Source organism: Amblyomma americanum, chromosome 8 (genome assembly GCF_052857255.1).
Source record: "Amblyomma americanum isolate KBUSLIRL-KWMA chromosome 8, ASM5285725v1, whole genome shotgun sequence".
NCBI lineage: Eukaryota > Metazoa > Arthropoda > Arachnida > Ixodida > Ixodidae > Amblyomma > Amblyomma americanum.
In genome coordinates this window covers 61978521-62003032 of record NC_135504.1, presented here as the reverse complement: position 1 = coordinate 62003032, position 24512 = coordinate 61978521, and the positions used below count along the sequence as shown (strand labels likewise).

Below are 24512 nucleotides of genomic sequence, written 5' to 3'. Positions count from 1 at the left end.
GGTGTGGCAAGCTCTTTCGGCACCAAGAGTACCATTCCGCTTAATGTGCTGAGCAACGTGAAAGAGAGAGAGAGAGAGAATCTTTTGTGTGGGCATGTGCGGTTTATTGTTTGCTCCATACACCTATTTTTTGTTACATGAATTATTCACCTTTTTTCCCCTCCGTGCTACGTGACATTTTCTTATTTCCCCCAGCAGATTTTGGTGCGAAACTTATCGCTTAAAGCTATGTTAAATAACCGTTTGTGACAAACTGTATGCGGGGCAAGAGCCATCGTCAGGCGTTTCGCCTTTTGCTCTTGCTCCTTTTTCTATATCAGGAAGGAAACAAATAAATCAAATGAAATCAAATCAAACCGCCCTTAGCTTAAAACAAATGGAATTATTTTGCTCAGCCTGAAATTGTGGACGAGATATCTCGCTGCTAAGGTTTCATTCCGATGCGGCGAATAGCCCCGTATTCGCTATTATGCTGTTCGATAAAAAAAAAAAAACCTGAGTAGACTGGAATAATTCCGGCAACTTTTTCTGCAGTACGTCTGACAGACCACGAGTAGTGTGGGGAGGCGATAACACAATCATTTCCTGCATCATTACATTGCTGGAACTCTTCGCTCTTAAAACCATAATAGCGTCGAATATGCCACGTTTTTCTTTCCATCGAAATTCTGTTCCCATTACCAACCACCTCCACCCCCCCCCCCCCCCCCCCTTATTCTTTCGCTACAGGTTCTTGAAGGCTTGCAGCCAGAGACGTTAGAGATCAAGGATATCCCATCCCTGAGAGCATACGCGAGGGGACTTGTAGAATCCGCAGATCTCATCCCACTGGCTTGTGAAGCTTTCTCCTTCCCATTACAAACGCAGTGGAGCGCTAAAAAAATAACCGGTGAGTTATTAGCTTTTCCCTTTTTTCACCTCAGCATTTAAATGAGTGTCTTTGGAGTCTGTGGATTGGGTTAAAAATTATTGAAGAAGCTGCACTTTTCAATTTTTTTTCTAGTATTCGATCAAAAATATTTTGATTATAGGGACTAGGAAAACACATCTACTAAGTAAAGAAGATGGGCGATAATTATTCCTTCACTCGTCGTCCCCTCACAGCAAGAAGTTTTGACCTAGCTTGATCAACAGGTAAGATATCGGCGAATAAAAAAAAATGGCGGTGGTTTAGCTTTGGTTAAAGCTGGAGTCACGCGATAGCTACAGCTGGCCGAGTGGAACTTGCTCAGTTGAATTGCAAAGTCAGTCATTCGCCGCTCCGTTTCGCTGGGCGTTCCTTCTTCATCTTCGTCCCACTTAACACGGCGATTGCGCACAACTGCGGCAGCTCGGTTACAGTGCTCTAGAAGCACTGTGTCGTGGTTTCGCCGGCGCTGCTCCGCACCACGCGGCTGGTCCCGTGACCAACCACGTGACGAACCACGTGATCAGCCACGGCGCCGTCGGCAGCTGCTCCGCACCACGTCACCAGCCACGGTGCCGCCACGCTGAAGACTCGAAATGCTATCGTAATGTAGCTATCTCTACAAAATGACGTTAGGCCTCTCCTTCTTAGGTCATACACACCGGCGAGCGCGAAAAAATAAAGAGGTTGAGACCGCGCTGCGCCCGTGAATACTTTACGCGTCGCCACTGGGTTTTTGTTTTTTACTTCAGGAGGGCGCCACCGTGGGCGCAATCGCTTGCGTACCGTTCACCGTTGTCACTGAGATCGCATCGTCTTCCCGGATCTCTAGGCGCGACTTCTGCGAATGACAACCGCGATAGCCTTCGAACTCTACAAGTACGCCCTGTGTAGAAACCGGCTGCTGAACACCGGAAATGGCACCAACGACTCGTCCGCTGGCTCAGGGGATTCACCCGGCGGACGGGCCGTTTACAGACAGCGGTAAAATAGCGCCGTTCCCCTTCCTTTCAGTACTGCTAGGGTGGCTAGAACTTTTTGAGGTGTGCAAAGCGGCTGCCGGAAGCTGCCCCCCAAGACCAACCGATGCCGCGCGGGGCGCTGAAGACAGCGACGCCGTCAGAGCGAGACATCGGAGCATTGCGCGCACCAAGAAAGCATCGCTCGCGCTGATTGTTGCTTTCCGAATCAGGTAAAGTTAAGGTGCATGGACCACTAGATGCGTTATTTCTGCCGCGAGATTTGAGAATGCCACAAAGAGCAAAAGACAAAAAAAAACTAAGCGTTGGTGTTTCGTGCCTCAAGTCAAGTTTTACTGCTTATAACACGGGTTCACTTTTTTTGAGTAAATCGAAAGGAAGACGAAAGGAAAGAAAAAACCGTGAAGCCATGCGTTCTTTAGCGGGCTTATCATGCTGTTTTGTATCTATCAGCAACGAATGAAACGCGAACAAGAAAACTGAGACGGCAACACAAAAACGGGAAGATATTAGCTCCTGGATTTGAACTACAAGCCAGGTTGAAAAACATTTCTGAAGAAGAGTCTTCACTCCTTCGAAATTAAAATAGTAGGAACTAGTATTTAGCTGCTCCTGACTAAGAGTGGCGTATCTTGCAGTCCGTGGTTCAATTGTCTTGTTCGCGTTTCATTTCTTGCTGATAGTACGTGGATGAACAACTGAAAATAAGTGTTCTTCCAGAAACGCGTCTTTTTCTTACTGTGCTGTTTTACTGTGGAAGCGCCCTGGTCACAATTCTATGCTTCATGAACTGCACTTCTTGACAGCGTTTCTTTGAAAAGGTAATTCTCGTTTGCTCAGATTGCAACGCATGTAAAAACTCCACGCCGCGGAAAATTAATCCGGAGCTCTCCACTACGTTTTTACTATTGCTTTTCGGCCTCGACAAGTAAAAACCCACTAAATCTTTCACTGTACGAACGTGTATGCGACACAATGTAGTCTTGACATACATTGGTCTAAGGAGCAGAAGAAAAAGCATGAAACACTTTCCGAATATGTTAACCATTTTCCACACAGTAGCAGCGCAAATTTACATGCTTTGTTTAGAGCGTGTGGGCTTCAAATCCAAGCTCCTGAGAGGCAGATCTAGTCGCTCGGTTGTTATCCGCTGCTACTCGACGTGCGTACCTTAACGAACCCCATCGCAGGAGGCAAGAGAAGGTGCTGGCGCAAAACACTCAATTCCCACTTCATGTACGTCCTTCAACGTCTCAAAGCGACCGAGGCCATGAGGGACGCCGTAGAGAAGGGCTTAGGAAATTGCATCCACCTGGGGACCTTTAACGTGCACTGACATCGCACAGTACGGTGGCCTCTCGAATTTTGCCTCCATCGAAATTCGACCGCCACGGCCGGGATCGAACCCACGTCTTTCGCGTCAGCAGCTGACTGTCATAACCACTCAGCCACCACGGCGGCTGGTGACGCAAAACAAAAATACCACACATTATTGAGGAAGGAAGCCCAGCTGAAAGCGAAAGAATTTACTAAAACTGAAAGGCAAAAAGCAGCGCGAGCGAACCGCTCTAGGGGCGCGGAAAAAGAAGGGAGGGGGGAGGAGCAAACTTCTGGCACTCCTTTTCATGTTACAAACGAACAGCCGAGCGCGTTCTTGAAAAGCGTGTGAACGTATGCGCAGCAGCTTTTCATGCCAGCACACAAATCGAACCTGATGAGTGCTCCAGTTTCCTTTAAATCAGACCTCAGCAAATTCTGCTTTAGAAACAAAAAGAGAAGTGATTCCAGCAACTGGTTGTCGTCTGCTGCGCAAGAAAGCAGTTCTGCTTGGTGAATAATTCTTCAGAACTCGGAGCTCATAACTTCATCGAGTGTACAAACCACAATCGCGAAGCCATTTTCATCTTCAGCGGCCTCCCAAAAGCAAAGCACAGCGCGCAAATCACACAATTAATGCGGTCCGCGCGCTTTCCACCGTGCGTGATCAGCGACCGCGCGACGGCGCCTTTAGCATCAGCGCCCCTGGCGGCATCGGTGGGCAGCGGTGCCACTTCCGGCAAGGGAAACGCGCCGCGCTTTTCACACCTGAAACAGTTCTAGCCACCCTAGTACGGCGGCGGCCGCGGCAAAGAGTGCAACGCACACGACTGCTTTCGTGCCGGAAATGTAGCCGTGACGCCATGCCTATAGAGACCCCAACCTAAGGTTTGCCACGCGACGACAGCGCCGTGCTCCTCCCGTAGCGGCGGAATTCTGAAGCGCCGATCGGGCGCGACGGCGCCTCGGCGCTCTGACTGGCAGTGTTCGCGTGCGGCGCGCGCCCGTCTCCTCGAGGGCGCGACGGATGCGAGCACAGCCTGACGACGGCGCAGTGCGCTGTTTATGTCCATCGGTGGGCAATTTTTACGCGGTGATCGAAGTGACAAGCGGCACCACGATTGCCTAAAAACGGAGAAGCGTCTAGCTTGACTTGTGGGCTTCCCTGAAATGACGCACTTGCTTACAGCTGTGTGTGCTGTCAACAGAAATTACCCAGGTGGCAGAGATCGTTCACTGTGAAGTTCCGGTGCGGTATCGGGCGCTGCAGCATAGATTAAAAAATAGTGCTAATGATCCATCACCTGCCGCAACAGAAGAGAACGCTGGCGGGCACTTAATATATGTGCGCTTACTCGGCCGACATCATGTAAACTGGCAGCGCATCGAACTGCAAAGGCGAAGATGGCAGACACGATTCCGTATGGGAACTAACCTTGTGTCTCTGTCGTACACACGCGGTAGGAGTGTGGCTCTGCAGATTACAGACCACATATACAGCAGACCTCGGGCGGCCGCGCAATAATGTTACGTGCCCCGTAGATCCGCATCAGAACTGAGTCGTGCCAGTGGTTTGTGAGTTTAACGTTCCAAGATTGTACGTAGATTGTGAGCAAAGCCGTTTTTGAATGGCTACGGATTAACAGGTATTATTTTTAGATATATGCATGGTGAATGCGCCATCTGCTGTAAATACGACAATACGGAAGAAGCGGCTAGGCAAGCGCGACACCGGTAGGAACGGCAATGCGTTGCCATATTGTGTCACCGCACGCCCATGCTAAAACTCTCAAAGTTCAACAGAATGGGATTCATTAAAGCGTATCGACATCTCGAAATGCGCTTTCGTATTGCGCACAGATCTAAACGCGGCGCGATTCATCCTGCGACACTGGGGTGAGCAGCCTGGCGCCAAAGCCATTGAAACACCGCGGAAAGGGAAAAGAAAAAGGTAGCAGAAACGTCTGACCAGCACGCACGGCGGAAGCAAGGACATCGAGCTGAGCTAGCACAATTTGAAGACACGAAAAAAAAAAGCGCGAACCGCATTCGTGGCGCAGTTTCGTTCGAAGGTAGGCTTCAATTTCAGTTTTCACTTCGTACACCACGTGGTTATGCACTATGGGCACAAAACTAGGCGTGACGAAAACAGCGCCCTTTTCATTTGCTTGACGCCACGCACACGAGCTGCTCCCTCTCTAAAGCACGAGTTCACAGCAGTGCCAAAGCGCGAGGAAAACCCTCCAGTAGGCGCGCTTTTCTCTCACAACGGCGTCCATGCACGAGCGGAGAGAGCATAGCGTGCGGGATGCAAGCTCCTGTCACAACGGCGCCGAAGCGCGAGCCAGAAAGAACGAGCGCGCGCGCGCGAAATTAGTCTCCTTCACGTGCGGACGAGGCAAACGCACACAAGCCAGTGGCGAAGCTCGTCGTCCATACCCGCCGCGGTGGCTCAGTGGTTAGGGCGCTCGACTACTGATCCGGAGTACCCGGGTTCGAACCCGACCGCGGCGGCTGCGTTTTTATGGGGGGAAAACGCTAAGGCGCCCGTGTGCTGTGCGAGGTCAGTGCACGTTAAAGATCCCCAGGTGGTCCAAATTACTCCGGAGCCCTCCACTACGGCACCTCTTTATTCCTTTCTTCTTTCACTCCCTCCTTTATCTCTTCCCATACGGCGCGGTTCAGGTGTCCAAAGATATATGAGACAGATACTGCGCCACTTCCTTTCCCCGAAAACAATTATTATTATTAATTATTATGTCCTGCTCGATCAACTAGGAGGATTCGCTCGGAGAGGTCGCTATTCACTGGCGTCCGCAGCGCCCTCTAGCCCAGGTTGTGTCCCTATAGCGAATGGCAGAGGCGGGCTTCCTGTCATTGACCATGTCATCACTATAGTCGTGACGTACACCGCTTATAAAAATTGTTCCAAGAAATTGGCTCCGGAATTAAAAAAAAATAATGCCGGTTTAGCTTTGGTTAAACCGAGAGAGAAGCCGTAGCTTCAAGATGGTTTAGCCTGGCAATGTCTATTATGCTATGCTTTGGTCGTTTCTTTGGTTTTTGGTATGTTTTTTTTTCTTTTTTTTTTACTCGACGTCACAGCTTAGCTCGCGAACACCGCATGTCGACTTCGTTCCTAGGTGCGCCGGCGCTCCTCCCATTATGTACTCGGTTAAAGAGGGCGCGACGTCACGCCCTATCACCTAAATGCCGCGTTTCGGCTCCTCGTCGATCCAAGAGTCGATTACGTGACCCAATTTTTATTCACCTTGACGTGACCTTACGACCATGATAATCTTGACTTTCCACTGTCCTTGAAATGACTTTAAACTTTCACCTCGACCTCTGACCTTTACAATTCCTTGACCATTGGTCTGACCACTGAGCATTCACTGGTTGTCTGAACTTGGGCACTGAGGCTTGACCTGTGCTGAGCTTTGAAAGTCATTGAATATGCACGGCGATCTCAGCCGGTTATCTCTGGTAGTCAAGCTACCGCTTCAAAAAATATGATTTTTAGAAAGTAACACCCGCCGTGGAGGCTGCAGCGATGGCGTAGAGGTAGAACATCCGCCTCGCGTGCGAGAGGGCCGGGGTTCAAATCCTGGTGCCGCGCAATTCTCCACCGGGTTTAAAAAAAAATATCCGCGTGTCGATGGAATTGCATAACCAGGCTTGGAGTGCGGCCTGACCTCGGTGACCAGAACCGACAACGCACTCTCTCACCAGAGCAGGATTTGGCCACCCTGGTGTAGTACTTGGCCACAACCTTCTATGATCAAACCAATTAACCCTCGGCCCTCAGCCCCAGCGGCTACGGAGAAAATAACCACGGCGGCGGTCAGACCTGTGACGCAGCGGAGGGTGCTAAGAATCTCTGGCTCCGGACAGGCCGCCATTAGAATCTGAACCTGGCAACGTTTAACGCTAGAACTTTAGCAAGTGAGGCTAGCCTAGCAGTGCGGTTTGAGGAACTAGCGGGAATTAAATGGGATGTGAAAGGGCATAGCGAAGTTAGGAGGACAGGTGAGGCGTATGCAGCACTAAAGGAAGGACACATACTGTGCTATCGCGGGTTAGAGGATAGACGAGAACTAGGTGTGGGATTCCTCATTAATAAGGATATAGCTGGCAACGTAGAGGAGTTCTACAGTATTAACGAGAGGGTAGCAGCTGTAGCAATTAGGCTGAATAGGAGGTACAAGCTGAAAGTGGTGCAGGCCTACGCACCCACATCCAGCCATGATGACCAGACCGTTGAAAGTTTCTATGAGGACGTAGAATCAGCAGTGAATAAAGTAAAATCGCAGTACACAGTACTGATGGGCGACTTCAATGCGAAGGTGGGCAAGAAGCAGGCTGACGACCACGCGGTAGGTGACTATGGGGTAGGCTCTAGAAATAGCAGGGGAGAGTTATTAGTCGAATTCGCGGATAGAAATAATTTACGGATCATGAATACCTTCTTCCGCAAACGAGAAAACAGGAAGTGGACCTGCAAGAACCCCAATGGTGAGATTAAAAATGAAATCGACTTCATACTATGCGCTAAACCTGGCATCATTCAGGATGTGGCCGTCCTCGGAAAGGTGCGCTGCAGCGACCACAGAATGGTAAGGTCTAGACTTAGCTTAGAGTTGAAGAGGGAACGGAAGAAGCTAGTGAAGAAGAAGATCATTAGCGAGTTAGCCATAAGAGGGAAAGCACAGGAGTTTAGGATAGCGCTGCAGAACAGATATTCGGCTTTAACTGAGGAAGATGATCTTGATGTTCATTCAATGCACGATAATCTGACATCAATAATTACGGAGTGCGCAGTAGAAGTAGGCGGTAGGACAGTTCGAAAGGATACCGGGAAGCTATCCCAGGTGACGAAAGATCTGATTAAGAAGCGCCAAAACATGAGGGCATCTAACCCTACCGATAGAACAGAACTAACAGAGCTATCAAAGTTAATAAATAAGCGCAAGGTAGCCGACATAAGGAAGTTTATTATGGAGAGAATCGAGCATGCTATAAAGAACGGAGGTAGCCTAAAAACAGTGAAGAGGAAACTAGGAATAAGTAAAAACCAGATGTATGCATTAAGAGACAAGCAGGGCAATGTCATTAGCAATATGGATAAGATAGTTAACGTAGCCGAAGAGTTCTACACAGACCTGTACAGTAGCCAATGTAATCAGAGCGTTAATGAGAAAGACAACAGTGCACAGCAATGCGTCATCCTGCCAGTAACGAAAGATGATGTAAAGAAAGCCTTAGAAGCAATGAAAAGGGGAAAAGCAGCTGGGGAGGATCAGGTATCAGCAGATCTGAAGGATGGAGGGGACATCGTGCTAGAAAAACTAGCCACCCTGTATACGCAATGCCTTATGACCTCGACTGTACCAGAAGCTTGGAAGAATGCAAACATTATCTTAATTCATAAGAAGGGAGACGCCAAGGACTTGAAAAATTACAGGCCGATCAGCTTACTATCCGTTGCCTACAAAGTATTTACTAAGGTAATCGCTAATAGAGTGCAGGCAACGTTAGACTTTAATCAACCAAATGATCAGGCAGGCTTTCGTAAAGGATATTCCACAATAGATCATATTCACACTATCAATCAGGAGATAGAGAAATGCGCAGAATATAACCAACCTTTATATATAGCTTTCATTTATTACGAGAAAGCATTCGACTCAGTGGAAACCTCAGCAGTGATACAGACATTGCGTAATCAGGGGGTAGAAGAGCCTTATGTCAAAATACTGGAAGATATATATAGCAACTGCACAGCTACTATAGTCCTCCATAAAGTCAGCAATAAAATTCTAATAAGGAAGGGCGTCGGGCAAGGAGACACGATTTCGCCAATGCTGTTCACCGCGTGTTTACAGGAGGTATTTCGAGGCCTGAATTGGGAACACTTGGGAATAAGAATAAATGGAGAATACCTAAATAATCTGCGATTTGCTGATGACATTGCCTTGCTGAGTCATTCAGGAGGTGAACTGCAAATCAAGATCAATGAGTTAGACAGGCAGAGCAGATCGATGGGTCTAAAAATTAACATGCAGAAAACCAAGGTAATGTTCAACAGCTTAGCAAGGGAACAACAGTTCACGATTGGCAGCGAGAGCCTAGAAATTGTGACGGAATACGTCTACTTAGGGCAGGTAGTGACAGCTGATCCGGATCATGAGAGGGAGATAACTAGAAGGATAAGAATGGGGTGGAGCGCATATGGCAAATCCTCGCAGATAATGAGTGGCAGTTTACCAATTTCCCTCAAGAGGAAAGTGTACAACAGTATAATCTTACCGGTACTCGCCTACGGGGCAGAAACGTGGAGGCTAACGAAAAGAGTTCAGCTTAAGTTAAGGACAACGCAGCGAGCCATGGAAAGAAAAATGGTAGGTGTAACGTTAAGAAATCGGAAGCGGGCAGAGTGGGTGAGGGAACAAACACGGGTTAATGACATCCTAGTCGAAATCAAGAGAAAGAAATGGGCTTGGGCAGGGCATGTAATGCGAAGACAAGATAACCGCTGGTCCTTGAGGGTAACGGAGTGGATTCCAAGAGAAAGTAAGCGTAGCAGGGGGCGGCAGAAGGTTAGGTGGGCGGATGAGATTAAGAAGTTTGCAGGCACAGGGTGGATGCAGCTGGCAAAGGATAGGGTTAATTGGAGAGACTTGGGAGAGGCCTTTGCCCTGCAGTGGGTGTAGTAAGGCTGATGATGACGATGATGATGAGGACCCGCCGTGGTGGCTCAGTGGTTAGGGCGCTCAGCTACTGATGCAGAGTTCCCGGGTTCGAACCCGAGCGCGGCGGCTGCGTTTCGATGGAGGTGAAACGCTAAGGCGCCCGTGGGCTGTGCCATGTCAGTGCGCGTTAAAGATCTCCGTGTGGTCGAAATTATTCCAGAGCCCTCCACTACAGCACCTCTTTCTTAAAATCAGTTGCTGGCGAGTTGGTACTTCATGCTAACATTCACAGCGCAAGACGAACACGGACACGAGGGGAGACACCACAAAGCGCCGACTTCAACAAAAGTTTATTGCTGTGCGAGCGACTATATATGGTGTACAGCGGACATGCGCAGCAACGAAAAGGTATAATCATTCATGAGCATCTGGTAGCGGCGCCACATCGCAAGCGAACGCATCATTTTCTGCACACGACAAAAAAAAGGAAAAAACAAAAAGCTAAAAAACCTAAAAAGCAGTACGCGCACAAGAACGTCGAAGCCATAATACTCATTCCGAAATTCGCAAGATATGACGCTCCTTATCACTTAACAGCAATGATGGAGTGCTGACACAGTGATCCCTTTTTTTTGCAATATCTGCAGCCTCAGCAATCTCCCTGGCTGTTTTGCTTATGTACTTGTGAAGGATGGTGGTTCCTCCCAAAGAAGGACCACGTTCCTTGCACTGTTGGCAATCACGGCAGTGTATGCCGTGATCGGGGCATCTCGTCATCTCGGCATACACTGCCGTGATTGCCAACAGTGCAAGGAACGTGGTCCTTCTTTGGGAGGAACCACCATCCTTCACAAGTACATAAGCAAAACAGCCAGGGAGATTGCTGAGGCTGCAGAGATTGCAAAAAAAAGGGATCACTGTGTCAGCACTCCATCATTGCTGTTAAGTGATAAGGAGCGTCATATCTTGCGAATTTCGGAATGAGTATTATGGCTTCGACGTTCTTGTGCGCGTACTGCTTTTTAGGTTTTTTAGCTTTTTGTTTTTTCCTTTTTTTTTGTCGTGTGCAGAAAATGATGTGTTCGCTTGCGATGTGGCGCCGCTACCAGATGCTCATGAATGATTGTACCTTTTCGTTGCTGCGCATGTCCGCTGTACACCATATATAGTCGCTCGCACAGCAATAAACTTTTGTTGAAGTCGGCGCTTTGTGGTGTCTCCCCTCGTGTCCGTGTTCGTCTTGCGCTGTGAATGTTAGCACCTCTTTCTTCATTCCTTCCTTCACTCCCTCCTTTATTCCTTCCCTTACGGCGCGGTTCAGGTGTGCGCCGAAATGTGACACATATACTGCGCCATTTCCATTCCCTAAAAACCAATTGTTATTTTTCAGTTGACAGTAACAGTCTATCGCCGGCTCATTTCTAAGGACTCATACATAGTGGGGATGCTCAAAGGAGTTCGTTGTATACATTGCAACAAAGGCAGGCCTGCCGTTTCACCCAGACTATAGCTGGCAGGCTGAACTTTATAAAGGGGAATAATTTTTCTGACACTTGATAGAGATCTAATAGTGTCTTTAGCTGGCCGAGCGCCGCTCTAAAAAATTGATCTCCCATTCGGGAGCTGATGCTGAGCACTAGTATTGCGTTCGGCTGATTCTTAATGCAGAAGGAATAGGAGGCTATGTTGACGGCGGAAGTTGGTCCTCTGTGGCGTCACTTGGTATTTGACGTAATCGGTCATATTGTCACGGGTTGTGGAGACGACGCGGGTCGAAGGCACAATGGGGGACCAGGACCACAGTAGCAGGCGCCAGAGACAGGCCAAGCGGTCGCGGCCGGGCTCACGAGCGAGTTCTGCCGAGCTTCTACCTCGTCACCGGCGATCGGCACGCCGCCGGTTGAAGGTGTCGTTAAGTGCAAAATCAAGGAAGAACAATAACACCACACGACATTACTCCCCTCCCGAAAGCGCGAAGAGTTGGGTCACGTGCTCCGAGCGGTCACAGTACGCTTTCAGGCGAGCTACGTGGACAAGTTCGGAGGCGGGCGGGCGGCGTGACGGCCGCGTAACGATCGGCAGCACTTCGTACTAAGTCGCCTATATGGCGGATCACTTCGTACGGGCCAAAGTATCGTTTCAGCAGCTTCTCGCTAAGACCACGGCTTCGAATTAGAGTCCACACCCACACTCGATCGCCAGGATTGAACTGAACATCACGGTGGCCTTGGTTGTATCGTCGAGCATCGACTTGCTGGCGGGCTTGGATGCGAAGGCGGGCCAACTGTCGGGCTTCTTCCGTGAGTTGATCGACAAGTTGAGCATCGGCGTGAGTGTAGACAACTGGCTGGTGGGGCAGCATAGCGTCGAGCATGGTAAGGCTTCCAGGTCATGCGCCAGGCAAAATGGCGAAAATGTGGTGGTTTCTTGTACTGCATTGTTGTACACAAAAGTTACGTTCGGTAACACTTCATCCCAGGTTCGGTGCTCGATGTCGACATGCATTAAGAGCATGTCAGCCAAGGTCTTGTTAAGGCGCTCGGTCAGCCCGTTTCTTTGCGGGTGGTATGCGGTAGTTTTGCGGTGGGCGGTGTGGCTTAAGCTCAGTATCTGTGAGATAAGTTGGGACATAAATGCGGCACCACGATCAGTGATAAGGACCTCTGGGGCACCGGGTCGAAGAACGACGGACTCGGCGAAAAACACTGCCACATCCCAAGCCGTTGATGACGGCAGAGCGCGTGATTCGGCATACCGTGTGAGGTAGTCCGTCGCCACCACCATCCATCGGTTGCCCGACTGCGACTTTGGAAAAGGTCCGAGTAGGTCCATATCGATCTGCTGGAACAGACTGAGCGGTGGGATGAAATGGTGAAGGAGTCCCGCAGGCTTCACGGGTGGAGTCTTGCGCCGTTGACACTCGCGGCAGGTCCTGGTGCAATGGTGGACGGTCTTGTCAAGTTGTGGCCAATAGTACTTGGAACGTATTCGCGCGAGCGTTCGACTGAACCCCAAGTGTCCCGAGGTGGGGGTCATCTTGAGACGCTTCTTAATTTCGTCGCGTAGACCAGTGGGCACAACTAAAAGCCGTGACCTCGGGCTCAGGGCACAGTTCTTCGTATTAAGAACGTTGTCCCGAAGGCATAAATTACGCACTACGCGTACAAAAGGACGAGGAACCACGCCTCCTTGACCCTCCAAATGTGAGATCTCGTCGCGAAGGTCGGGGTCGTGTCGCTTCCGCGCCGCCATATCGTCGGTACATAGAGCTCCTAAAAAGATGTCACAGTCGTCCGTATCATCAGGCGCGGCTTCGACGGGAGCGCAGGAGAGGCAGTCAGCATTAGTGCGTCTGCGACCAGACTTATAGACGATCGTAGCGTCGAATTCTTGCAATCGAAGGGCCCACCGCGCAAGTCGGCCTGCAGGGTCCCTTGACTGGTAAGCCAGCACAGAGAGCGGTGGTCTGTGACCACCTGGAATGGGCGTCTATGCATACAGATAGAGTCTGAACTTAGTGATCGCCCAAATTACTGCGAGGCATTCTTTTTCGGTGGTCGAGTAGTTGGTTTTCGCCTTCGACAAAACACGACTGGCGTATGCGATGACACGTTCGGCGCAGTTCTGGTGCTGGATCAGGACGGCCCCGAGGCCCGTGTTACTAGTGTCAGCGTGTACCTCTGCCGCGGCGTCCTTATCAAAACGGCCTAGGACAGGGGAAGCCTGTAGGCGTCGTTTTAGATGGTCAAATGCAAGCTGCTGTTACTAGACCAATGGAATGGGATGGACTCCTTCGTGAGGCGAGTAATCCGCGCGGCGATATGCGAAAAGTTGGGAACAAAGCGTCTGTAGTAATCGCAGAGGCCCAGGAACCTCCGCACGGCGTTCTTGTCCGGCGGCGTCGGGAAGGAAGCGCAGGACCGAAGCCCTCTTGACTGACGACGTGACCCAGAAATTTCAGCTCGTCACAGGCAAATTGGCACTTCGTAGGCTTGAGGTGAGGCCGATATTTCTGATAGCCTGCAAGACTGCTTTTAGGCGAACAAGATGTTCATGAAACGTGCTGGAAAAAATGACCACATCATTAAGGCAAACAAGGCATGTTTGCCATTTGAGGCCGGTGAGCACGGTGTCCCTATCGCGCTGGAAGGTCGCTGGAGCAGTACCGGGTCCGAAGGGCATTACCTTGAACTCATACAGTCCATCCGGGGTGATGAAAGCCGTCTTTTTTCTGTCACGCTCATCAGCTTCTATCTGCCAATAACCACTTCTAAGGTCGATGGATGAAAAGTAACGGGCATGGCGCAGGCGGTCAAGCGCGTCATCGATGCGCGGAAGTGGGTATACGTCCTTCTTCATGACTGTTCAGGCTCCGGTAGTCAACACAAAAGCGAAGGGTGCCGTATTTTTTCTTCACCAGCGCCGCCGGAGCAGCCCAATGGCTGTAAGAAGGTTGGATAATGTAAACGGCCGACATTTCGCGCACTTAATGTTGTATCGTTTCACGTTCTTTTAACGAAAGGCGATAAAGTTACTGACGAACAGGATGGACAGCGTCGTCGGTAATTGTTCTGTGCTTTGCTATTGGAGTCTGGCGAACCCCGGCTGACGTAGAAAACCAGTCGTGGATCTCACCCAGCAGAGCGAGGAGCTCGTCTCTCTCCTAAGCAAAGAGTTGTGGGGCAATGCTGACAACTAAAGGAGGCACCGAAGGCTGGGGAGGGGGCGGACAAGAAGGAGCCACAGAGAGGGTCTCAGCATCGACAGGAGCGCTGAGGCGCTCGATGAGGCCGATTACTGTGCCTTTGGTGAGGTGCTGCGGAGCGCCGCAAAAATTGGTGACGAGGACTTGGACTGTGCCACGTGCAGACAGGAAGAAGAATGGCGGGAAGAGATGAGCGGTGGGGCGTGGGGCAAAACCGCGCCCGCCGAAACGACGAGGCTGATTTGAGCAACAGATATCTCAGGCGTTGTTGCGACTAAAGGGAGGATGAAAACGGATATCAGCAACCTAACGCAATGAACGTTGGTAAGAAACGTTGGAGTAGATGGAATATTCGCGATGTCATTCACTGGTGGACATTAATGCGGTGGCAGCATTCCCGAATACATTCCTCAAAAACTTTGACTAACCGTTCGTCGTGCAGCATTCCGATTGACGTCATAGCATTTCTCTTTGCAAATGGCTAGCATGTTTTAGTCAAGCTGGTGGCTCACTTGCGACTGGGGTTCGGACCAATGACATATGCACCTTCAGTTGCATGCTTTAAGGCGCTGTTTAGGTGTCCGCCGACATGTCGAGATGTGAGAGCTACTGTGCCTTTTCCTTTCCTCAAAAACCTTTCCTTTCTTCTAACATGTTTTCGCATTTCTCCACGTAAGCAGACGTAAACACCCTCAGAATTTTTTCTGGGCGTCGGCCTCCATCGAGGAGCGCTACCACACACTCCGAAAAAAAAATTAGCTGCGGTTCAACTACTGCTGAACCTAGGTAAAGAGCGAAAGTTGTGGTGTATTGGGTAAGTAGACGCGGCTTGGCATCTAATGTTGAATGCGTTCCGCACGCTGAATATGCAACGCGCTCACCCTCCAGGTGACGATTAAATTAATTGTTGATCGTGATAGGTTGGTGAGCCTGCAACCGTTCCTAGAAACAAGCTTTCTCCAACGATTCCACGTAGGCATCGGACTGAACCGCTCCGACGTCAAAAATATGCCACACAAAGCCACACCTCAGGAGCTATTATTTCTGCCGTTTTTCAACATTGCTATGCTCAGGCTATCGCGTGCACTACAAGCACTTCCAAATGTAGGCTTTACCATATACGCGGATGATATAACTCTAAGGGCCACAAAGGTTTCCCTGGGCCAAAAAGAAACCACCCTGCAATTAGCAACCCGGATCGCCGAGGACTTCGCCTCGCAAAGCGGCCTCTACTGCGCCCCGGAGAAATCGGAGGTAATACGAGTACATAGCCCGAGATACGTCTCTCCTAGTCCTTCAACCTCACTATCGAGGGTCAAGCCATCATGGAAGTCAGGGATGTTAACCTGATCCGCATTCTTGGTCTTTGGATGCAGAGCAACCTCCATGTTACGCACGCCATCAGACTCTCAAAACCACCGTAAACCAAATACCTCTCATGATCAGCCGCATTACCAAGCATCGCCAAGGATTGCCAAAAGAAGACACTCTTCGGCTTTGCTAGCACTGGTACTTAGCCGACTCACATACGAACTACCGTTTCACACGCTAACAAAGGGAGAGGAGCAGCAAGTTGACACCATCATAAGGAGGGTATATAAGACGGCCCTTAACCTTCCTAAAGACACCTCGACGGAGCGTCTGACCACATTAGGAACTTCAACGCCTTTGCAGAACTAACACAAGCCATCCGTACATCTCAAACGCTAAGACTTCAGACCACCCAATCTGGCCGAACTATCCTAGGCCGTGTAGGCAGAGTTGCGGACATCGCTCTCTAGATGCTCAATCTTCTCTAAAAAAACATCACAGGAAATACATCAGCAAGGCCCTGATACCGAAACATACGCTTCAAGACGCTCACACAGGCAGACGACGAGCGCGAGTATCCTACCTACGCCGACGCCTAGCCAATTCCGCGAACGTGGTTTGTGTTGACGCCGCAGCAAACCTCGACGATGACAAGTACGCAGTGGCGGCAGTGGGCCACCGCTTCTCCCCTCTATTCACTGCTTCTGTAAGAGCCGGAACGCCAGCAGCCGCGGAGACCACCGCCATGGCTATAGTATTCTAGTTCACTGTAGCCGTGGTCATTGTCTGTTGTCGTTGTTGCCAGGAAGAAAGAAAAGGAAAGTGCACAGGCCTGCTCACCGGCTCAAGACGAGCCACAATCGCTACCACGTGCAGATAGTAGGAGGGTTGAAAGATGGGATAGAAAGACAGGATGGTAAAGATGCGCTAAAGACAAGGCCGATCCCGGAGGCAGTGCAATGCCGGGCCAACCGGTGGCGGGAGTGAAGCATCCTTCAAACTTTCCGCCACATTTCCAAAAATAATTCCAATTGGACCCGTAACAGATACTCTACGGGGACCGGACTTTCGCGCCTTCGTTGTCATTAGGCCATTGTCATTAGCCGTTACGAGTTCCAAGGCCAAAGCGCTCATATGATCACAGACCCGGGACACGCGTGTCGAAACTTCCTGAGAGGCTGAGTTCCCGAGCACTTCAGTCGGCTCATGGGCACTACACCCCTCACCAGGCACCACCAAATCACTTGGACCCCAGGCCACGAGGGACTGGGTGAAATGAGAGGCCACATGCTCAAGGCATCATCATCCGAGCGGGACCACAAACTGTGCCCGCTTTTACTCCTCTACCTTCTAGTTATAGCGAACGCCTCGATTGTCAGCGTCTTCAAAGGAGACACTTCCCTCCACTTCATAAGAAATTAGACACCCCAGATGCCGTCTCATGGTGGAAGATACCGAAGAACCAATTTCCAATCCTCCATGACTACATCTCATACACCCAACATAATACTCCGACACCTGCCCCTGGTGCCAGGCCCGCCCTACACTCTTTTTCATTTCGTGGGGATGTGGGGCCAAACCAAACATTCTACAAAAAGAAAACACGTCTTTTGAGCGGTGGGAGGCGCTGCTGACCAGCGATAACTTGGAGGACCAACGGGCCCTCATACAGCGGGCCCACAGGGCAGCTCAAGCCTGTGGAGCCCTGGAATGAGGGCCCCACCCAACTCCGCCCAACTAAGCCCGCCCAACTCCCCTTAACTTTAATCAACATTTTCCTCCTCCTCCTCCTCCTCCTCCTCCTCCTCCTCCTCCTCCTCTCCAACGTTCAATTTGGCTTCCGTCCAACCATCTCGGCGTAATACGTACTTCCCGCCCTCAAAGAGTTTCTCTTCACACTAAGCGCCATACAGCGGCTACGCAAGCCATACTGGCCCTGGATATTCATAAGGCTTTCGACACAATAAGCCATGACCATGTCCTGACGACATTAGCCATCACGGGCTGCGGCACCCGCATATGTCAATATCGTCACCGAAACCCGGCAGAAAGGGTAGAAGGACACACCAGGACTAGCAAAGCAGGCACACTCAGCGAACCAACGCACGAGCCGGGGAAGGCAACGAAGACCAGCGGGTGCTGTCGCACCGCATGGCGGCGCCACAAAATAGCTAACAGTGTGGCAATATGTTCGGACCGTCCTGCAGGGACGAACGGAAGAACTCCGCCTTGGGGATGTCGCCTCCCAGCATTTCCCCCTGCCTAACCGTAGAACCCCACAAGGGGTGGTCCTATCACCTTTATTTTTGAACACTGCACTAGCGCCACTGGCAAACGCCCTTGCTGCTACCCCAGGGGCTCCACACAGCCATATACGCAGATGATATAACCATCTGGACAACGGGAGGATCCATTGCAACAGCCCAGGATATGCTGCAATCTGTCATACATCACCACCACAAATTTAGCACACACAGGCCTCCGTTGCTCTCCAAGTAAAACATGACTATTGCAGTTGAAACCCCTCCCCAGTGACCTCCCCACCCCCGCATTGAAATGCGCATATACGGAAATCAAGTGCCATTTTGTCTCAATTGAAGATTCTCGGCCTTTTCATTAACAACACGCTCGATGCAACCGCCACCCTTCATCTCTTGCAAAGACAGACCAAACAGGTCACTGCACTAATCAAGCGGGTGGCAGCACGCAGTCATGGGCGGAGTGAGCGCGAGACCCTCAATATGACAAATGCATTAATCATTAGCCGCATTACATACCACCTCACATACCACATACTCACTCAACGCTAAACACAACAGGCAGATATCCTAATGCGCACGGCTGTCACCTCCCTACTGCGACAGTTTCGTCTCAGTCTACCCAATCCCACCCCAACAATTCCTACACCTTATATGATTTCTCTGCGCACGCAGGATCCCATATATCAGAAGCCCCTACCGCGCAATATGAGCGCTAGCCTCCATCAGGGTAGGCGACAGGCTCGAGCAAAATTTTACACCAAAGCATACAGCAACCGCTCCGATATCCTATATGTCGACGCAGCAAAAAATACTGAAGTAGTATTTTTCACGGCAGTCGCAGCCTATGAAGATGGCACAGTGGGGGGGCCGCCGCCACTATCCGAACTAATTCGCCTGCAGAGGCGGAAGAAGCCGCCATCGCGCTTGCGCTGGCCCACTCCACCATTGACAAAAACATAACCGAAATTGGCACAGATTCCCAGGCCATATGCCGCCACTACCTAAAGGGCGTGGCGACGCCGGCCCACACCGTATTGTTGCCACAGCCACCTCTCTCGACCGAACGGTTACTCTGTCGTGGATCCCTGGGCATGCCTCGATCCCCGGTAATGAGCGCGTTAATGCGCTCGCCCGAGAACTCTACTCCCGGACCCCGGACGATCTTGAGCCCCTATCGGTCCTTTATACATGTCATCAAATCACCACATTCTGCAAACTCAGCCGCATGACATTACCACCACACCACACTACCTCGTCGCCCTTATCCAGTGCCACATGGCGACAATTACAGAGGGGCTGCTTTATTTCACCCTACTGCCTCTCATCCTTTCACCCTACCTTTCCTCCTCATTGTTACACCTCTGTGCGTGCACAGATCCCCACTTTTCCACCACCTTTGGGAATGTTCTTCCCCTCAGGCAGTACCCCCATCCCCAATCCCACTCAATCTTCCTGGGAGGCTGCTTTATGGACCGCTCAGCCCGCCGGCCAGATATGGCTGGTGGCAGATATGGCAGATGGGGACAGATGGTGGTGGATATGGCAGATATCGGACTTTATGTGGAGCACAACCCCGTGGATGCCTGGACCAGTCGGGAACCACCCTGGCAGATTTTTTGTAGCGCAAATTTCACTATGCCAGCTTTTCTAGCTGTCAGCGGGGCAGCAAGTTTGACCTTGAATGTAGCTAGAGGTCGAACAAGGAAATGAACCGACACCCGGATCGCGCCCGCAAGGGAAGAAAAATGAAATGAAAATTGGTTTTAAGGAAAGGAAAGTACGCCTGTCTCACATATCTCGGTGGACACCCGAACCGCGCCGTAAGGAAAGGAAAGTGAATAATAATAATAATAATTAGATTTTGGGGAAAGAAAATGGCGCAGTATCTGTCTCATATATCGTTGGACACCTGAACCGCGCCGTAAGGGGAGGGATAATAGAGGAGTGAAAGTAGAAAGGAAGAATTAGGTGCCGTAGTGGAGGGCTCCGGAATAATTTCGACCACCTGGGGATCTAACGTGCACTGACATCGCACAGCACACGGGCGCCTTAGCGTTTTTCCTGCGTAAAAACGCAGCCGCCGCGGTTGGGTTCGAACCCGGGAACTCCGGATCAGTTCCCGGGTTCGAACCTGACCGCGGCTGCGTTTTTATGGAGGAAAGTGAAAGTTGGTTTTAAGGGTAGGAAATGATGCCTGCCTCACATGTCTCAGTGGACACCCGAACGCGCCGTAAGCGATGGAAAATGAAAGTTGGTTTTAAGAACAGGAAATGACGCCTGTCTAATATTGCGCCATTTCCTTTCCCCCCCAAAAAAAATTATTCTTCAATTTGGCTTTCTGAAATTATCTGCCGGGTTTCCGCGTCGTTTGGAACCGAATTTTGTTCCATATCTCCGCATACAACGAACAATATAGTACATTTGTAAATATCACCAAAGCTATACTAAATATATGCTCTCTTGGGCGAGCGCCTTAGTTTCGTTTCGAAGAAAGCAAGATGTTAAACAAATAAAAAAATGCCTACTATTGTGTATTTGTCAGTATGGCACACACCGCCAGTCGCTCGACCACAAACGTAGCCAGGGAGATGCCGCTTTTCGCTTTCGAGCAGCGTTGACCAGAGCTAAACCACCAGCAATTTTTATCTGTGTAATAAAAGTTTCCATCCATCCACCCAATGACCGCTGCGGCTTAATGCTGCAGTGGCGCGTGTCTGGCTCAAAGTTGTCAGCGCTAATCCATGCAGCCCACATCTCTCTCTCTCTCTCTCTTCCTACGTCCACGTACCTTAAAGCGCGATTGAGGCGGCCACTGTCCCAGGGAGCCAGTTATGCGTCATCTTTTCCTCGAAATCATCGGAGTCTAGGGCGTTGCCAACGCTAACGCCAGTAACACAAAGAACGCCGACAGTCTATAGCTTGAAAATTGGTTGTTGGGGAAATGAAATGGCTACTGATCCGGAAATCCCGAGTTCTAACCCGGCTGCGGCAGCTGCGTTTCGGTGGAGGTGGTGGTGGTGGTGGTGGTGGTAAGGCGCCAGTGTGCTTTGCGATGCCTGTGCACGTTAAAGATCCCCAGGTAGTCGAAATTTTTCCGGAGTCATCCACTACGGCACGACTTTCTTCTCTTCTTCTTTCACTGCCTCCTTTATCCATTTCCTTACGCCGTGGTTCAGGTGTCCGCCGATATGTGAGACAGATACTCCGCTATTTCCTTTCCCTAACAACTCATTTTCAATTCAAATGAAATGGTGCAGTATCTGTCACACAACACGGCAGACACCTGAACCGCGCCTAAAGGAGGGACTGAGAGAAGAAAGGAAGAAAGAGGTGCCGTAGTGGAGAGCTCCGGAATAATTTCGACAACCTGGGCATCTTTAACGTGCACTGATATCGCACAGCACACGGGCGCCTTTGAGTTTCGCCTCCATCGAAACGCTGCTTCAGTGCCGCGTTTCTGCTACACCATTGTAAATGCCAACGCATTCAGCGCACATCTGTTCCTACCGCCACGTAGCTTAAAGCGCGACTGAGGCGTTCACCATCCCAAGGGGCAAGTTATGCACTTTTCCTTGGGTTTTGAAGAAAATTGAAAATTTGGTTTTAAAATTGGTTTTGAAGAAAGGAAATGGCGCAGTAATTGTCTCATATATATCGGTGCACGCCCGAACCAGTTTTGAGTAAAGGAAATGGCGCAGTAACTGTCTCCCATAGAGCGGTGGAAACAAGAATCGCGCCGTAAGGGGTTTGACCTCTGGCTCACTTGAAGGTGAAATCCTCGAGCACTTTGAAATTGTTGTGAGGTAGCGTAGTGAAGCTTTTGATTGAAAACAAGGCCTTCGTTAGGGTTCTTCCCAAATCTGAGCATAAAAGCAGCGCAGCGGCAATCGGTGATGCACGACGAGGTCGCCCGCTTGAGGGTGGCTAAGTCACTGCTTGACAGCCTGTTGGTGTAGTTTTGATGTTCTTATACTCTCAAGCCAACGAACTTCATCAGTCATTGCCGGTGGCTCGGAACCTTTATATTAGATGCGCCCCCACTGTCATCTACGTGGTATCGTTGGTTACTGCCTCACTGGCGTCTGCGAAAGAGGGCACGAGGCATCTTATGCGGTATATTTGCGCCTGCACTTTGGATGACAGATTTTTATGGCTCCATCTTTGTTGTATTCAAATGCACTGCAGAGGGTCATTAGTTCACAGAGTACAAAACGTCTGATTGTGTAAGCAGTCTCAAAGTGCCAGTGTCAACTGGACAAATTTGTGGACAGGTTGCACAGATGTCCATGCTGAGTGCGCTGACCACGCACGAAAGCGTTGCTGAAATGGCGATGAATCGCCTTTTTGTCAGCGAGTGCTTCGACGATGGATTCTGCATATGGTTTTACGAAACGGCTGTTCCGGAAGCCATAACCTACGCCCCACTTTGCCCCCCATAGGTGTCAGCCAAAAGACTTTCATATTTTGTTTCCGTCACGTGGATGCTCTGGGAGCGCCTTACATATTCGTCGAATCGGGACTTCTGCCTGGGTTAGTTGGCGCATAGCTCATTGACTGAAAACATTGCGCGAAAGAACACAGAAGAAAGTTCTGTCTTCTGTATTCCCTCTTCTCTACGTTGTTCCGCGCGATGATTTCCGTCAATTAACCACATATTCGGCTTAGCGGTGTTTACTCCTACTGAGATTCTGATTTAACTCTCGGGTCTGCGCGCTCAGTTTCAAATGTTCGAAGTGACCAGTCAAAAGCACCACAAAATTTACGAGAGTATGGAAAAAAGTGTTAGATCATGACTGGTAGGATACAACTATCCTTCAAGAGAAAAGGATACACCAGCTGGTATCCTACCGATGCTCACCTGTGGGGCAGAAACGTGGAGGTTAACGATATATGTGGTTCAATTTAAATTGAGGACAACGCAGCGAGCTATGGAAATAAAAATGATAGGTGTAACGTTATGAGACCGCAAGCGGGCGGAGTGGGTGAGAGAACAAAAGCGGATCAATGACATCCTAGTTGAATTCAAGAGGAAGAAGTGGGCTTGGGTAGGGCATGCAATGCGAAGGCGAGATAACAGCTCGTCGTTAAGGGTAATGAATTAGATTACTAGAGAAGGTAAGCCTAGCAGGGGGTGCTACAATGTTAGGTGGGCGTATGAGATTAAGAATAATGCGGGAATACGGTGGCCGCAGCTGGCAAAGGAGAGTTTGATTGGAGAGACATGGGAGAGGCGTCTGCCTATCAGTGGGCGCAGTCAGGCCGATGATGATGATGATGATGATGATGATGATGATGATGATGATGATGATGATGGAAATAAGTGCACCAATGGATAAATAAGATCGACTTCAGGTATAAATATTATGCATGTTTTTCTTTATTTCTTTCATTGTCTCAAATGAAACTCGTCTATTCGCATTTCATGTAGTGAAAGGTGCAAACCTCTATACCATCAACAATATTTTCCAAAGCAGTCGCAAGAAACTGTGGTTGGTTTGGCAAAAACCTCACCATAGCCGGCAAAATAGTCCATAAGAGGCCTTGCTCTGTTTTTGCTTTATTTTCAGTGTAGGGTATGAACGGATGTGAAATCACATAGGCAATTAATAGTTTGTAAAGCTCTCAACTCGACTGACAGCCTTCACTTTGTTTGCAGACAGCCTTCTTCATAACAACCCAGTTTCCCCACTCCTGAAGACGGAGGAGGAAAAAGAGGAGCTTGCAGAGTTCACGAGAGACATAGCTGCCAAACTGTCGATTGATCAGGATGATCACACTAGCCCCAATCGAGTGTTGATTTTCATCCATGCCTCCAAACCTCTGCACTAATTTACGCTGTGAAGCTACATTGTCAAATAAAAGCTGGTGGCGGTGTTGCAGAGTAATGTGTGTTTCTTGAATAAAAGGTGGTCCGTTTTTTTTTCTCTGGCTGGATCTGGTTTTCCTGTAGTCTTATTTCACTGCTTCATACAACTCAAGTTGTCACACCTTACTGAGGTCATATTCTTCTACAGAATTATCGGAAGGCCGTCTATCAACCTTTCAGTTCCCGCAGGTGCGCGGAAAGCGGCCTTAAAATAACCCATCATTCAAATAGGCCTAACACTGTTGTGCGCAAAGCTGTTTTGAAAGGAACTCGCTGTGTTCCGAACTTTATTGCGTAGCTACCATTGCGTCCCCGATCCTATTCTTGACACCACGCATCTGTAAGCAGATTTAGCGTCTCCTCTGTAGAGATAACGGCGAGCAATTTTCTACAAAAATCTTTGCCAAATACCCTTGGAAGGTTCTTAAGCAAGAGCTACCCAGCGGTATTCAATACTAGAACCACACCGCGTC

The 24512-nt window shown here is 49.8% G+C and overlaps 1 protein-coding gene across 5 annotated transcripts in view; it reads left to right on the top strand.

Annotated features, from left to right (window-relative positions):
* The window catches only part of LOC144101771 (juvenile hormone acid O-methyltransferase-like), a 282036-nt gene extending 257942 nt beyond the window's left edge, over positions 1-24094 (top strand). For 2 of the 5 annotated variants that reach the window (XM_077634966.1, XM_077634963.1), the window contains exons 4-5: positions 730-889; positions 23830-24094. In XM_077634966.1, the coding sequence (XP_077491092.1) occupies positions 730-889; positions 23830-24002 (333 nt within the window). In that variant the 3' untranslated portion in view covers positions 24003-24094. The remainder of the gene's footprint in view (positions 1-729; positions 890-23829) is intronic. The other 3 variants (XM_077634967.1, XM_077634969.1, XM_077634970.1) reach the window with 3 other exon arrangements.
* Positions 24095-24512: the final 418 nt, after the last annotated feature.